Source organism: Amblyomma maculatum, chromosome 5 (genome assembly GCF_055883805.1).
Source record: "Amblyomma maculatum isolate TAMU_Amacu chromosome 5, ASM5588380v1, whole genome shotgun sequence".
NCBI classification, from domain to species: Eukaryota; Metazoa; Arthropoda; class Arachnida; order Ixodida; family Ixodidae; genus Amblyomma; species Amblyomma maculatum.
In genome coordinates this window covers 127,669,412-127,684,778 of record NC_139348.1, presented here as the reverse complement: position 1 = coordinate 127,684,778, position 15,367 = coordinate 127,669,412, and the positions used below count along the sequence as shown (strand labels likewise).

Genomic DNA, 15,367 nt, shown 5'->3' with positions numbered 1-15,367 from the left:
GGATAGCATATAATCTGCGACGAAAAACTATTACACATTTACGTAACGTTATCCGTGACATAAAGCGCTTTTAGCACACAACGGAAATATGAAAACCTTATCTCTTTAGTAGCTTTGTAACACAGTCACGTAGTGTACAAAATCAAAAGCCAAAAATTGCAACAGTTTTGCTAGCGTGTAGGCCTTTAGTAATCGCAATTTCTTAAGTGCAGACATTTGACCTCATAACTGACAGAGATTAAGCATACCTCATTGTTGTTCGCACTAGCTCATTTGCTGCTCGTCTTTTGCTTACGCATGCAAATGTTAGCCGCCTTGTTCGTTCAGTTTCTGCGCTCCAATGCAGGTGCTGCTTACGGTGTTCGTCACATCTGTATATCTGCCTTCGCTTAAACAAAACGAAAACAGCACAAGATGGGCTCGGTAACTCTCAGATTTTCAACCGATTTATTCAAAAGAGGCGTAAGCATTTTCTTCACGTACTGAGACATGGGAAGTGACAAGCAAAACCAGAACGTCACGTGTCCCTGAAATGGAACTGCGCAATAAACGCCTATGAGTGTTGCTTGCGCTTTTGCTGTTTGTTCAACTCTTTGCATAGCCGATAGCCGGCTCCTAGTATCGTGACCGCAGCGATCGCCCAGGTGCCCACGGTGAAAACGTTTTTTGCGTCCCACATGTCGCTTGGCACCTCTATGTGGAGGTCGCTGAGAAGCTTCGTGGACCATTTCTGACAGTTGTTACCGATCAAGTCGTACAAGCCACAAGTCTGCATGCCAGTTACGAAATCAAAAATAGTGCTCTTCTCAATCGAGTGGCAGCCCAGGTCCTTCTGAAAAAGTAACAAAATAAGCCTGTTTCACCATCACTAAATTCAACAAACACCATGGAGGGCTGCCTTCAGACAGGTACGTACTGATAAAATGTCTTGGTACGGCCGTAATTACGTGGTCAACTAGTTCAAAGTGAAAAAACAATTAACACACATTTCGCTATTATCCAATTAAGTAACTCTATATTTCCCAAAAAAAAAAATGGGCTTGTTATATCAAGGTACAACAAATCATGAAAATACGGTATCTGCAGAAACCAGGACAGAAAGAAGAAGATGCAGCGCTTCGAGAATTACAGCCGCGCAAAGCTGTGGAATAGGTGAAAATGAGAATATGATTGTCCTGTTTTCTGGAGCGTCTCCACAGCCGAATTTCGGGAGCAGGCAGACACACTGCAAGAACAGAATGTTTGGCAAAGGCCCCTCAAAAATTAAGTTGAGCTGACGAATTGCAAGGACGGCGAATTTCCAGCCTCAGAAATTACGTCATTGTTTCATCCTCCTATAGCTGCAAAACGCAACATGCACACGAATACTAAAACATTGGCTGTGGCTCAGTTCTGGTTAAACCGGGTAGAATTGCGTTAGCAATACTTGGGTCTCTCGTTTCACATGTGACGGCTATGTCAGAATCAGCCTGCCAGGACCCTGGAAATCGCGTTACCCCTATAATCCGCAAAGGCACGTTCATACGGCTTGGTTAAAGCCGTATTCGGCTCGGCTTCGGATCAAGGTCAAACATGGCCCTTCCCGGGAAGACGCGACGGGCTGAAACCTGGCGCAGTATTGCTAATGCAATAAAAGTGTAACTACACGTCTTGGAAGCGAACCGCAGTAGCACCACCGCCGTAAGCAACGCACTGAATATCTCGACAGAGAAGACACAGCCGCTGCTTGGCGCGAAAGCAGATGGCGCCATGCAGCATCTCTGACGCGCAGCTCGCGGACCAGCTGTTGACTGCGCCCACAGGAATCCGCCCTTGACTCCAAGACAGCCTCCTTTGACCCCGCGCATTGCCACATGCGGTGCGCGCTAGCTCATTTGTCCTCCCGAATGTCTGGCTGTCGATACCTCCATGTGGCTGGCGCTGGTCAATAACCAGTTTGTGACGGTCCGGATTACGTATACCGTCCGGGGTCACTAAATATAAGACGTTGCGGGCACGCGTTTACGTGATGTGACCAGGAACGCAAGAACGAAGCTCAGACCTACACCGCGAAATTACATCGCTCAGAAGAGTCGCGAGGCGAGCACAGGTAGCAATGCAAGTCGAAGGTGCCAGGGGATATTGCTGAATCTTTCAGCCAAGGCTACTACGATTTGTTAGTCACAACCAGAGACGCTGACCGCCCACGTGGTCACCGCGTGCGTTCGGACCTAGCATAAACAGCGCTGAGCAGCGGTTCTGTCTTGTCTCTCGTCTCCCCGAATAGTTATCGACGGCGATTGCGGTACCAGAAACAATTTTTGCTGCGTAGGGTTTAGCAGGCAAACACTCTCCCTGCTTTATGTGATTCACCCCATTATCTGATTGAGAACTGTCGCTACTTTCCAAGCTGCAGAACAGAACGTCATCATGTCATATATGATTCGCTCATCTCCGACATATGAACGTGTCGTTGCCTTAGCCATTACAAATATTGGAGCTGCAACCTTTGCTACGTACGCACAATTTTTGCCTGGCTGAATGAGGTTCGATGTCTAACTTGAGTGCTCAAATCAATTTCTAGTACAACTAAAAGAACAACGCCACATTTTTTAAAAATAAATTTTACACATCCGTACGGGCTGCGTGGAGCTGAATATTCCGAATTGGTAGCAACATTCCCAAGATACTTTGTTGGGCAAGTTGGTACACATTCATTATTAATTTAAACAGCGCGAACACGAAGACAGAGGACAAGATAAAAGGAAGCGACAGTACAAGCGCTGACTCGCAACTATGCCTAAGCCATTACTCCAAGGCCCAGGTAAAAACAATGACGAAAACGAAACAATCACGTGAAACAACCCCTGGGTTCACCTGCTGCACAAAAAGTGGCTCAAAAAAGACACCTCTTTGCTTGAAAAGAAAAGATGAGGAGAGAGATAGTTGAATCATATTTTATTTCAACGGAAAATAAGTGTGTCAGCAAGACCTCTCTTGCTCTTTGAAGCAAAGAGGTGTCTTTTTTGAGTGACTTTTTGTGCAGCAGGTGAATCCAGGGGTTGTTTCACATGATTGTTTCGTTTTCGTCATTGTTTGTTTTTACCAGGGCCTTGGAGTAATGGCTTAGGCATAGTTGTGAGCCAGCGCTTGTACTCTGGCTTCATTTAATCTTGTCCTTTGTCTTCGTGTTCGCGCTGTTTAAATTAATAATGATAGCAAAATATTTCTTTGCACCAAAACGCACAGCCAAATGAAGGAAGAAAATACTTTTAAATTAAAAAAAAAAGACTTCAGAACGACAATACTGCGTCCTCCTGCTTTTATGTAGGCGCAATCACCTACGTTCCACAATCGCTTGTACCCAATCAAATTTAAATGCTACAGGCGTAAGTGTGTCGGGGCAACTCGACCGCACCAATACGGCAGTACTTCAGACTTCTCCTCAGACTTGCTCTTGTCGCACCACTGCTTCAAACGGTTACATGGACCACTCCAGTGTCGTTTCTTAATCTGCGAAGCGTATACACCTTTCGACTATTTTCCAGACAAATGCAACGAATGCCCATTATGAGAAGGTACACTAACTTGACTTCGATATTGGACGCAGAACAAAAAAATATTGTAAACACTCGGCGAAAACAGCACTACATAGGAAAAAATAACCGAAAAAAATTACCGAAAAAAATTACCGAAAAAATAACCGTACAACTCTGTTGTAGCGCCGGAGGTATATAAGCAAGGTATATAAGCAAGGCAGTTGCTTGGATTCTAGTAAGAAGTTTTGAATGGCGGTAAAAACAGACGGTGACGCCAAACGACAATAAGACCGAACTGCTCAAGCTTCGTCTCTGTCTTATCTGCCAAATGCACAGTAAATATTTTAGTCAGGCCTCTTTCGTGCCCAAAGCGCCCTAGAGGTGCCTAGAGGTGCCAAATTGTAACAGAACACTGCTAAACGAATCAAAACTTAGCTAAGCGAGTGCTAAATATTGCTTCTGCGTGGAGATCCGTGGCCGGTTATTAGGTAGGTTTGCAAACCAACTTCGTTAGCGCTCACCTTCACGCTCCACTCGGTTTCATGAAATTCCTTCGCCGGCATCCCGCGGAGTTGACCCATGAGCACCTCGTTGACGTTGTCACCCTCTGCAATGACAACGTTTTCTTCATCGTAGTCATAGGCAACAAACCAGTGCTTGTTCCACGCAACGCCGCTGCCCGATGAAGTGGCATTGCTGACGCTGGCAGGGATGCTGGTCCACGAACGGAGGCTACCTTGGAGATCTCTGCAGCACAGGTAGACATGGCAAATCGGAGCTTGTTGGGCCATCGCGTCTAATATCGGCTTCAAAGGCAATAGCTGCGAGCAAAACACGTCGCTCACAACTTCTTCGGCTCTGGCCGCTCGGCAGTCGGCAGTCAATAACGCATTACACGTGCTCCTGGCAAACGCGCAGAGGCAAGGGAGGCTCCTCGAAGGCCGAGACAAGCGGGAGCGAAAGCAGCGTTTCCTCTCTCCTCTTCCTGCCTGACTACCCCTCCGCTCTCTTTCCTACCGTGGCCCCGACACGTGGGGAGCTCCTGTCTGCCCGCCGAATCTTGTTGGTCTACTTAAAGGAGACCGGCCTGTCCTCCCTCCTCTAGTCCCGCTCTTGCCGGCTGGGGTAGTGCATTCAATTGCAACGAAAAGAACAACATAACACCCCCTGCCCCCCTTAAATTTTCATCCCCTTCCCCTGGGCGCCGAGAGTGACGTCAAGATTGGCGGACATAACTGACGTCCAGTGTAGCCTTCGTAAGTTATCCTAAAGTTACCACAACAAAACTAGCAGACGCTCTCCGTGAGCACTGGCGCTGAGCTTCATTCTAGTTTCTTGGCGCGCATTTCAGCCAGAATCTGTTCATGTTGTACTATGACTGGGTGCAAAAAAAAAAAATAAAATAAAAATAAAGTAAGAATGTCGAAAGGGTGTTACGCTTGAATTGTTCCGTTACTAGCTATCGGGCACTATGCAACGCCAAGGGGTACACGAAAGAACAGCACATGACTAAACAGCATGCGTCAAAATAGCACAGGGAAAAAACCAGCATGGCGACAAAACAGCACAGGGGGAAAACAGCACACGTCAATTCAGAACACGGTATAAAACAGCAAAGCGGCCAAACAGCAGAAGGAGAAAACAGTACAGAGACAAAACAGCACACGCAAAAAAAAAACAACAATGGCAAAACGACAGAACAGCGCAGCGTAGTTCGATGCAGCACTGAAAGAGCGGGGAATTTATCATACCGCAGCGGAGTTTGGAGTTAGAGAGTGTTATTTCTGTTAATTAATTAAAGTAACCGGGTTATGATCTGATATCTCAATAGAATAGAAAGTTTGACGAATGGGAGGGTACTATGCGAGCGTTGCTATTTTCTGTGGTTAATGAAATAAAGAAGGCAATGATTTAATGTGTGAATAGAATAGAGAGATGGGCGAGTTGGAGTTTGTTCGAGATGCGGCGATGGCATAAAGGTGTAATGCAGTGGCCAACGAAGCTGAAAAATTTCCGTCGACCTTGGTTTAGACCCAAGGTCAAACAGCTGTTAAACTCAGCAGCTGGCTGACAGAGGACAATTACAAAGATTACAACACGAACTATGTGAAAGAATTGTCTCAAGATAATTTACTTGGGAGGAGGGTGGTTACTGAAGCAATTAGCTTTGTTTTTGTCAATTTAAAAATTGTGTGCCAACCAGTTTATTACCTCAAATGGCAATGACGGGATGCCGCTTATGTTTGTCGAAGGCGTCGCTTTTAGTAGCTTCATTGAAACGCATATAACACGTTCCAATCAAATCTCCAGAATGACAATAAGCCGTCGGTAGATGTGGATTTTATATGGGAATACATCAATAGAGGGTGATTTTTATATTCCTGTAAAAGTTTGTATTTTAAAAGCTCCGGGAGATAAGTCTGCTAGCCCTGTGCAAGGTGGTTTCAAACCAAATTCGACATATTTATGCGAAGAGGGCTTGATGAGCAAACGATTATTTACATATAAATAAACAGCTTCCTTATATCATTTTAACAGGCAATAATATAATGCGACATTGCAGGTAGTCAACATCAAATGTGAGACACATTTTTATTGCGAAAGCAATACTTCAAGCACTTCGAGCCTTTGGCGTGTCGTGGCGCCTTCATACATGACCTTTCACGTGACCATGTGACATCACGCCAGACCGAGAGACGGGGCCCCAGCACGCGCCATCGGATGGTGGCGGTGAGTCCTTACAGAAGCCGCAGCGGTGACGTCACGCCATTTGCACGTGACCATGTGACGTCACGCCACACCGAGAGACGGGGCCCCAGCTCGCGCTATCGGATGGTGGCGGCGAGTCCATACACGGCGCTGTGTCGCAGCCGATAGAGGGCGCTCGCTGTTTGTGACGTCACGTTAGGAGGATAAATGGGGCTGCGGCTCAGCTCCTCGCAGTAGTCGGGGCGCAGCCGCCGAACAATGCGCAGCCAAGGGTATTGCTTTCGCAATATTCCAGGCTTAACCAAGCGTAGCGTTCAAAGAATATATTTGCGATCATGTTGTTTCCTGTAGGTTACCTAGACAGCGGTGCAAGGTCGCAAGACAAATAAAAGTTGCATGGGTGCCTGGGGCCTTTCCTTGCATTATTAAAGATTCCTTCTGGCATGTATGTGACGCAACTGATATAAAAGCACTGCAAGCAATAAATTTTTCATGCGACTGCAAAAGAATCATTAATCCCGAGGCTCATCTTAAAGCCGGAATCATCCAAACGCCATGCCATACAAAGTTCCGTTCCATTGGTATGTATTTAGAAAGAAATCCAGCACAATGGGCTGGTATGAGTTTGCGTGAAACTAGCCGGTATCATGGCTTTTCTCGCCAGGAGTTGCAATTTTTAGAAAGAAGGATTAAGCGATTAATAAATATGCCACTTATGAATCAAACATGGCGAACTACTTGCAAAGTAACAGAAAAACATACACTGAAACCGCATCATCAGGTACAAATGGTGCTTACCAAAATATATAGGGAGTAGCGCCGGCCCGTTCTTTGCGTTAAAAGGCATTGTTGAGCTGTGAGCTGTCAGTAAGAAAAAACAAACTAATTAAAGCAAGGGCACTTTTACCTGTGCATGATGCATCAGCATGTCAGACATAAAGAAGCCCTGTAAGCCAGGAGGCCTCTTCTTTATATCATCCTGCACAAATTACAGTGCCACCAACATGCGCACGTCCAAACCCTGACATTGAGTAGGGTTTCCTCGATGCTGCTGCTCTCCATCATGATAAATGTAAGGGGTAGTATACGCACCTAACTCTGTCCTCTGAGTTAATAGCAGCATACATAGGGTAAAATAATGTTAAAGGAAGAACAGCAGACCAATTAGCTCACTTACGTGATGCTCAAATTATTCGAAACTATCTATCCTGCTCACACTAAGAACAATATTACTTTCATATTACCCTGCAAACCGTCTAGCGGTAGTTGTCGAAAATGAGACCGGCAGATCAGTTGCCGCTCATGTTCTGTTGTTTCAAGGACAACCGGCGGATAGTCGAGTCTAAATAGCCTGCTGCAATGTTGAGCCCAACTTTATACTGTTCGCATGTTTCAAATGGTGATCACTTATTTCAGCCAAATAATTTATTGCTCTTTTGGTTGTATTTTTTTATTCTTTAACCCAGCCTCTACATTACAAGCACCTTTCAAGTGCACATACCGAGGGTCGTCGACTCGATGTGGCCTTTTGCGCCACCCGCCCCTACACTAGGCCCACTCTGTACTTTTATATGTCCCTCCATCAAGTCGAATTCGTGACATTTTACGCTAAATCATTAATTAAGGGGGCCGTGTTGCGGAAAACCCGTAACGTCGTCGTGGTTGGTCGTGAAGGAAAAATCTCGATGGAACAAAAAAAAAAAGCAAAGATAAAGAAGCAGTTTGAAATTGAGGAACGCCTTGCAGCCGGCGGCTTCGGTGTGACCTGGTCATTGTTCTGCTGGAAGATTCAGATTCGGTGCAATGCGGCGCTCTCGCCCTCTAGTTGCGTGGCGCGTATTCGCGTGGCGTTGTGTAAGCCCCGTAAGCCCGCTCTCGCCACTTACCATTGAAGCTCACCTTCGTGCAGAGATGACCATGGCAGATTGCCGGCCCACGTGCTGGCGCCCTTTCCCGACGATGAGAGTGAAGGTCACGGAGTGTATAAATAAAGCCCCTAAAGCTCCTCACTGTTCCGATGACCCATCCGGTCGATTGGGTCACCGCCACTTCGTAAGTGCCAATGTGTTGTCTAGACGTCAATAATGTTGGTAATAGAGTGATCGTTACACAGCCTCTGTAAGTAGTAGATATGTTGTGACTGGCTCAGAGCTGTTATTGTTGTTGCTTACCAAATAACATATGGCACATATTCACACAGGAGGATCAGCCAAGAATTGAGCAGAAGATAAAGTTTTTGATCTATACTTACGTGTCTAGAAAGAAAGTGATAGGAGGGGTAGAGGAAAAGAAACGAAAAGGTGAAATAAATGGAATAAAAGTTGAAAAGTGCTAACGCGCACCGGATATTAACACTGGGATTTGTAGAACAAGTGATGTTAGAAAAATTTAGCAAGGCAAACGATTTTTCTCACTGTTTCAAGTTACTGCTCCAAACATTACTGCATCATAGTTTCAATTTTAGTGAGCAGTTCGGCCTTCCATCTGTCTGTCTGATCACTGTTTCAAGCCTTGACTCAGGCGTGTAAGATATGTGCTTGTGCCAAATGGTAATTTCCAGGTTTATGCGTCTTATTTCAGTGTTCTAACATTGCGTGCAGAATGTTCGTTGTTGTGGCTGTAGGAAAAAAGGAAAAGAAATGCACAGGCCTGCTACTGGCTCTGTAAATGAGCCACCTTCGCTGCCTCGTGCAGACAGAAGAAAAAATAGACAAGAAAAAAAGAAGAGGGAAAGAAAGACGCGCCCCGCAACAACAGCCGTCGTCCACCACCACCAAAGCGGTGGCGGGTGCAATGACAGCCTACAACAGATAAAAATCAGTGGCAGGCTAGCCCCCGCCGCAAGCGGCGGTGACCTACCTGTCCCAGCCCCATCAAGGCAAGTACGTTATATTCGAAGTTGCTGCAGAGAAGAGAGAGAAATTCATTTAATGAAAGAAAGATGGAGACGAAGTTGTCTGTGTCCCGCCAAACATTGCTGTTACGAAGCTGCTGCATGTTTCACTAATGGTTATGAGGCTAAAATCACTATTTCGTTTCGCCAGCAACGTTATGCGAAAGCTTTGAACAAGCGCGTTACATGTCAAATTTTGCCCTAGATTAACGTTAACAAAGAATGTTCCCACCTTCCTCCCTCACTTACGGAGCGGTTCAGGTGTTCGCGGAGAGGTGTGACTGATACGGCGCCTTTTCGTTTCTGTAAACCAATTTGAAACGCCGCTGATGCCCGCTGTACTGCGCCTGCTTCTGCAGGCTGTGTGGTGCGGTGTTCGAAGAAAAGCTAAATGAAAGGTACAGCACGGACGCCTGGGTCGGATGCCCGCGGCGGGGTCAGCTTCGTATATGCATGCATCGCCTGATGAAGTAATCTGCCATGATCAGATGTGACGTCATGAGGACGTCAGTTCCGTTTATTAGACACTGCCGGATGTGTAGTCACGAACTCACATCTAATCATGGCCGATGACGCGTCACCAGGTGATGACGTCACAGTGTCGCAGTGTCCCGCTGAATCTAGCGAAGGAGTGTGATACAGATATTAACAAGCCTATAAAGGCTTTGACCTTAAAAATTAAAGAACAGCTTGAAATATTCGGATCGACGTTAAATTTCTCAAGGCGGCTCATGCATCCATAGCGAAGCAATTAAACAGAAAAATGTTGGCTTCATTTTAGTGAGTATGACAGTCGACCCAGAACGTTCTGGGTTCCGAAGCGGGCGCTCTCCTCATTGGTCATGGAGGCTCGTTGGTTCAAGCTAAAGAAAAGTGCACCTAATTTACGAGTGATGCAAATAGAATGCGACAATGCTATCACCTTCTACTATTAGCTGTGAGCAAGTAATTAAGCATGCTCATATTTTCATTAACCTCCAATGAAATAGCCGTTTCGGCATACGAGATCAAAACCATTACATTATATTCATAGTGTGCACAGCAGTAAGTGTGTGAAATGCGATATAGCGAATGTTTACAACCTTCGATATAAACTCTACGCTCCGTAATGCCTAAACGCTTCTCTACAAGAACAAACAGTATACGAAAGCGACTATGGACAAGCAAAGTGCACGCCGTTGATTAGATGCACTACGCGCCTGTAGCACAGTGCTCCATTCAATAAGTCTCGACAATCAAGCCTATCAGCATTCACTTTGCGCACAAGACCTACGAAATAACGTGAAATATTAAGCGCCCCAAGAATATGCAACAATGCAATACACAAGTAAACTATTACAAAATAACGCAGTAACCAACATATTTGTTTGCCTGTACCCAAACGTAAATGATAGCCAACGTCTAAAAATCCATACAGATGTACCGCTATTGCGCCAAATACTTTCATGCAGAAACAAAAACACAACAGCGGGTGACTTGATAACGCAAAATGAGCTCGAATGCTTTCAGTCGTTCTGCTGCCTTCGTACCTGGGACGAATAAACGTGATCTCCGGCACGTTTGGTTGAGTCTCAACGTTACCCCCCCCCTTCCAGAAAAAGAAAACTATTATTGGAGATAACCCCAAGTGTATTTCACAATTAATTTGCAGCGAATGATTTTTATGTAACAATGCGAACTTCATTGGGAAAGCAATTTCATGCCGCGACGGCTGTGTAAGAACAAAAAGCGAGCAGACAGCACAGCCACGTGCACTCCTGAACGTACTTATCGAACCCTCCTACGGAGCCAGTAGTACACTTGTGCATGAGAACAAAATAAGAAAAAAATCACTAAAATGCTGTTTACATGCGCTATTTACATGATACATAAAATTCACGCATACACAAAGGCTCTAGCCTTGACAGTTCCACTCGGGAGGTTTTGCTGCAGCTTTCTGGATTGCCAAAAAACCTGTCCACGCTTTCCCGAAAATAAACTATTGCAGGCCGTGCATGTTTATCGCAATGGTAACGAGCGCCATATAAAATGGAGGCCAAGGAGCAAGAAACGTGGAGGCACATGCATATAAGCATAATTAAATCAAATGATAACCCATCCTCACATTCTACGCATAAGTACCGCATATGCCATGCGGGTCTAGCGGAAAATCTTTCATTAGCGTTCTTTGCAATACACCCCAAAAATACTTCTTCCCAACAGTCCCTGTTACACGGGCGTTTTCAACGGCAGTTCATTTGGCGGTCAGTTGAACTGAACGGCAGTTAGCGATGTTACACGGCAGCGCCAACTGCAGTTGAAATCTCAACTGCGGTTCAGTTCAACTGAGGTCGGCGGTCCCAGTTGAACCAGTCAACTGACAAGGTGGCTGTCAGCGGACGCGTCGCATCGACCGAGTCGGCGGCATTTTCAACCGCTGTGCGTTCTAAAATCACATGAAAGATTGCTGCCTTAGCTAACGCAAGTCCCAGCCTGCAACTTTAAATACTCAAATGAGTTTCAAAACACAAGCGCGCGAAGCGGCACCAAAAAACGACGATTAAGCAGCGAAGCCAGACGCACCTCAAATGGATTGACTTGGCTTTGTGTCGAGTTCATTTGTTCCATACTCGAAAAAGAAAACGCGTGCAAAATGTGCAATTTAATAATATAAAGTGTGCAAATGTTGTACAAAGTAATTTATATATTAAAAAATAAAGCACTTTTTTTAGTAAGAATTGCTTGCATGTGGAGGATCACGTGATTCTGGGGGTCAACTGAGATTCGCGGTATGTTCCGTGTAACTACAGTCGACTGCCGTTCAGTTCAACGTCAGTTGGAACGCTGAACTGTGATTTAACTGAACGGCAGTTGAAATTGCCCGTGTAACACGGGTATAAGCCCCGCCGGGGTGGTGCAGTTGGCAAAACGCCCGACCACTGTGCCGGAGTACCCGGGTTCTAACCCGACCGCGGCCGCTGCGTTTCGATGGAGGCGAAACGAAGTGGTGTCCGTGTGCTGTGCAATGGCAAGCGCGCACGTTAAAGATTCCCTGGTGGTCGAAATTACTCTGTAGCCCTCCACTACAGCTCCTCCTTCTCTCTTTCCACTTTATCCTCCAACTTCCTTTCTTCCCTTACGGCGCGGTTCAGGTGTCCACAGAAACAAGTGCGACAGATACTGCGCCTTTCCCTTCCTGTGAACCAACCAACCAAACAGTGTAAAATAACATGGTGTATGGTTTCTGGCTTCCTGCATTTTGATACCTAGGGTATGAATTTAATCCCTTTCTTCAAAAATGTTTTTACCGACAAGGTTCCGGTGTGCAATTTAAAAAAAAAAAAAAAAAGGTTTTTGTTACCTGCATTCTTTCTACCTTTTTTTAAAGCATCTGCACCTGGATCTCCATCGTACAAGGCCCTGTACAAAGGCACAGGGAACATAATTCCACACAATGCACGGTACAATTTCTTTTGTTTTATTGTAGGCAAATAATCACAATTGAAAACTGTGCTGAAACGAACCGAACACTTTCTACGACGTCTCTATAAAAGCCCTTAATCCCTGCGGAAAATTCTTCAGTTCAAATAAGGTACTGCAGTAGCAGCCGCCTCAGTCTGACTTGGCATACGGTGCGTAAGAAAGGGTCAGTCGTGTCTTTAAAAAAACAAAAAACGACTGACGAGCTGTCGCAAAAACAGGTGGCCCAATCCTAGCCCACCATCTTTTACTCGTCTGAACAAATTAGTCCGGCTGCAGCGCTCCCATTCAGACGCCCAGACAAACACGGCGAAGTTTTTGTGCAGCTTCTGAATATCTAACCGCAAACAGTGCAACACCTAATAAGGGAGTAATTTAACTCATTGACATCCATGCAAGCGCAGCCACACGGCTACAAAGGAAAGATATACAGCTTTCTCAGAAACCTCGTACTTAAAGAAAAATTCGTCCTGATCCGGGAATTGAACCCGGCACCACCGCCTTTCCGCGCAGTCGCTCTAGCGACTGAGCTAACCAGGACGGTTAGCAGATCGGATGGTAGGGCGAGAGAGCTCGAAGTAGGAACTGTGTTGGTCAAATATTTAGGGGTTAAATGCATGGGCCTGCTACTGGCTCTGTAGCTGAGCCAGTGCCTCCGCTGTCTCGTGCGGACAGAAGAGAAAATAGAGAAAGGAAAAAGAAGGAGAGGAAGACGCGCGCCACAACAACAGCCGTCGTCCACCACCGAAGCAGTGGCGAATTGGAGGGGTGGCCTGGCCCTACGGAGCTGGGACGGTGGGTCGACGCCGCTTGCGGCGGGGCTGGCCGGCCATCGAATTTTATCTGTTGTGGGCCGTCATTGCGCCCGCCGCTGCTTCGGTGGTGGACAGCGCTTGGTGTTGCGGCGCGCGTCTTCCTCTCTTTTGTCTTTTTCCTTTCTTCTCTATTTTCTTTTCTGTCCGCACGAGACAGCGGAGGTGGCTCAGCTACAGAGCCATTAGCAGGCCCATGCATTTTCTTTTCCTTCTTCCTACAGCCACAACAACCACAAGCAGTGGCGGGCGCAATGACGGTCTACAACAGACAAAATTCAGTGGCTGGCTAGCCCCCGCCGTAAGCGGCGTTGAGCTACCGTCCTAGTCCCGTATGGACAAGAACTGCCACCCTTCCCATTTCGACCAGTTAACTCCACTACCGGTGACGTGACTGAGTTAGTGAACTAGAATATTTTCTAGTACGCTGTAACTGAATTTGTGCAAACGTGCACTGTGCGATGTCAGTGCACGTTAAAGAACAACAGGTGGTCGAAATTTCCATAGTCCTCCGCTACGGCGTTCAAACCAAATCAGTTCTTCACGATCCAGAGCAATTATTTTATTTCATTGTTTTACAAATACAGCTACCTCACATATGCGATATATATATGCAGCAGTTTCATCAGGTGCATCTACAAAAATTTTTTGTTCCTCCTCAATTTCTCAGGGATGACTTCTCTAATTATGCATCCCCCTCCCCATGTCTCAAGCTGTACCTCCTGAGAGCTGCTCCCATTGCAGTCTGCACCCCTCCCCCCTCCTGGTGACGTCACAGCTTCTCATTTCCTTGCCCCTATCTTTATCTCATCCCTCTGCTTTCCTAAATTTTCGAACTCTACAATGAGTTCAAAAGCCGTGTGAGCTTCGATCAGTCAGGTTTTGGGGTTGTTATTGAACAGAAATCACCGTTCACTCCCGGCAAGAGTACGAATAACAAAATTGTACACTTCAAAGCTCACCAGCTTGATACACGTTTTCATTTTGTCGATTTGCGAATTCCTGCTAAGGTGAGCCTTCCAACTGAACCATGTATACCGGCCAGGCAGTGCATGAAAGCTTGCGAACTGCACCATTTGGTTTGCGAAATTCAGTGGTACCGAAAAATAACCATTTTCTAGTATTTTGGCGGGAAAGTCTTTTGAACTGACTTGCTGCAATGCATGTACATATGCGAAGCGAGATTCGAATGAGAATGCTAGACAAACGGACGGGGAATTGCACTCACGGTTACAAATTTTGCACTTCCCCCGCACCTGCCTCCAGGGAGCTATTGACTATTTTAAACAGACATCCACCCATATAAAGGGAAAGGCAAGGATACATATCCTTGCCTTTCCCTTAATATGGGTGGAGTCCAACCAAAATGAAACCAAAAAGTCTTACAATAAAAAAACGAAATAAAACAGTGTTTGTGAGCAGTTCTCGACACATACAATGTTGTGTCCAATCAGTCATACCCTATTAGTCAAAGCTTTGCCTATGTGTAGAGCAACATGTAGGTTCCCTAGACATGTCCGTCAACAGCAACATCACACACCCCTTTGTCCGCTCCACGATTCGGGAGGCCGCTCCTTGTAGGTCGAGCAGCCGGGACATGACTAATCGTGCGGTTTTGCGACAGAAACATGGAGGAAGGAACACTCAGGAGATGCCTTCCTTCAAAAGGTGCGCGAGAAAAGTGTGGCTGAAATGACGTGGTATTTTTGGTTGGACGGCCATTTTGTCTGGGCGCCACCATATCAACAACGCTGGTATAGTGCTCTAGATTCTAGAGCACTATAACGTTGGGTCGACAGGCTGTAGCAAACAAATGGTGGCAGCGGACAGTGGCTGGCGTAAACCATATGGAGGAAGTTGAAACTTTCTCTTTTGCACTTGCGCAATTGGACCTTTCTCTTCCTCTATGGTCTACGCCGGTCACTGTACGCTGCCAACTAAGCTGGTAGCTACCAGCTTAGTGCTAGCTGCCTTTT

At 46.1% G+C, this 15,367-nt stretch overlaps 1 protein-coding gene across 1 annotated transcript; it reads right to left on the bottom strand.

Moving 5' to 3' along the window:
* Window positions 1–360: 360 nt before the first annotated feature.
* LOC146189509 (uncharacterized) lies at window positions 361–4,309 on the bottom strand. The gene is made up of 2 exons (XM_084605285.1): window positions 4,040–4,309; window positions 361–832 (listed from the first exon to the last, which is right to left on the bottom strand). Exons 1-2 carry the CDS (start codon window positions 4,307–4,309, stop codon window positions 554–556), a joined length of 549 nt encoding a protein of 182 aa, XP_084461411.1. The 3' UTR covers window positions 361–553.
* Between the last annotated feature and the right edge of the window lie 11,058 nt (window positions 4,310–15,367).

Coding starts and splice junctions, on each gene's coding strand:
- LOC146189509 (XM_084605285.1), bottom strand. CDS start 4,309: ATGGCCCAACAAGCTCCGATTTGCCATGTCTACCTGTGCTGCAGAGAT. Junction 833..4,039: donor AAACCGAGTGGAGCGTGAAG/GTGAGCGCTAAC, acceptor TTACTTTTTCAG/AAGGACCTGGGCTGCCACTC.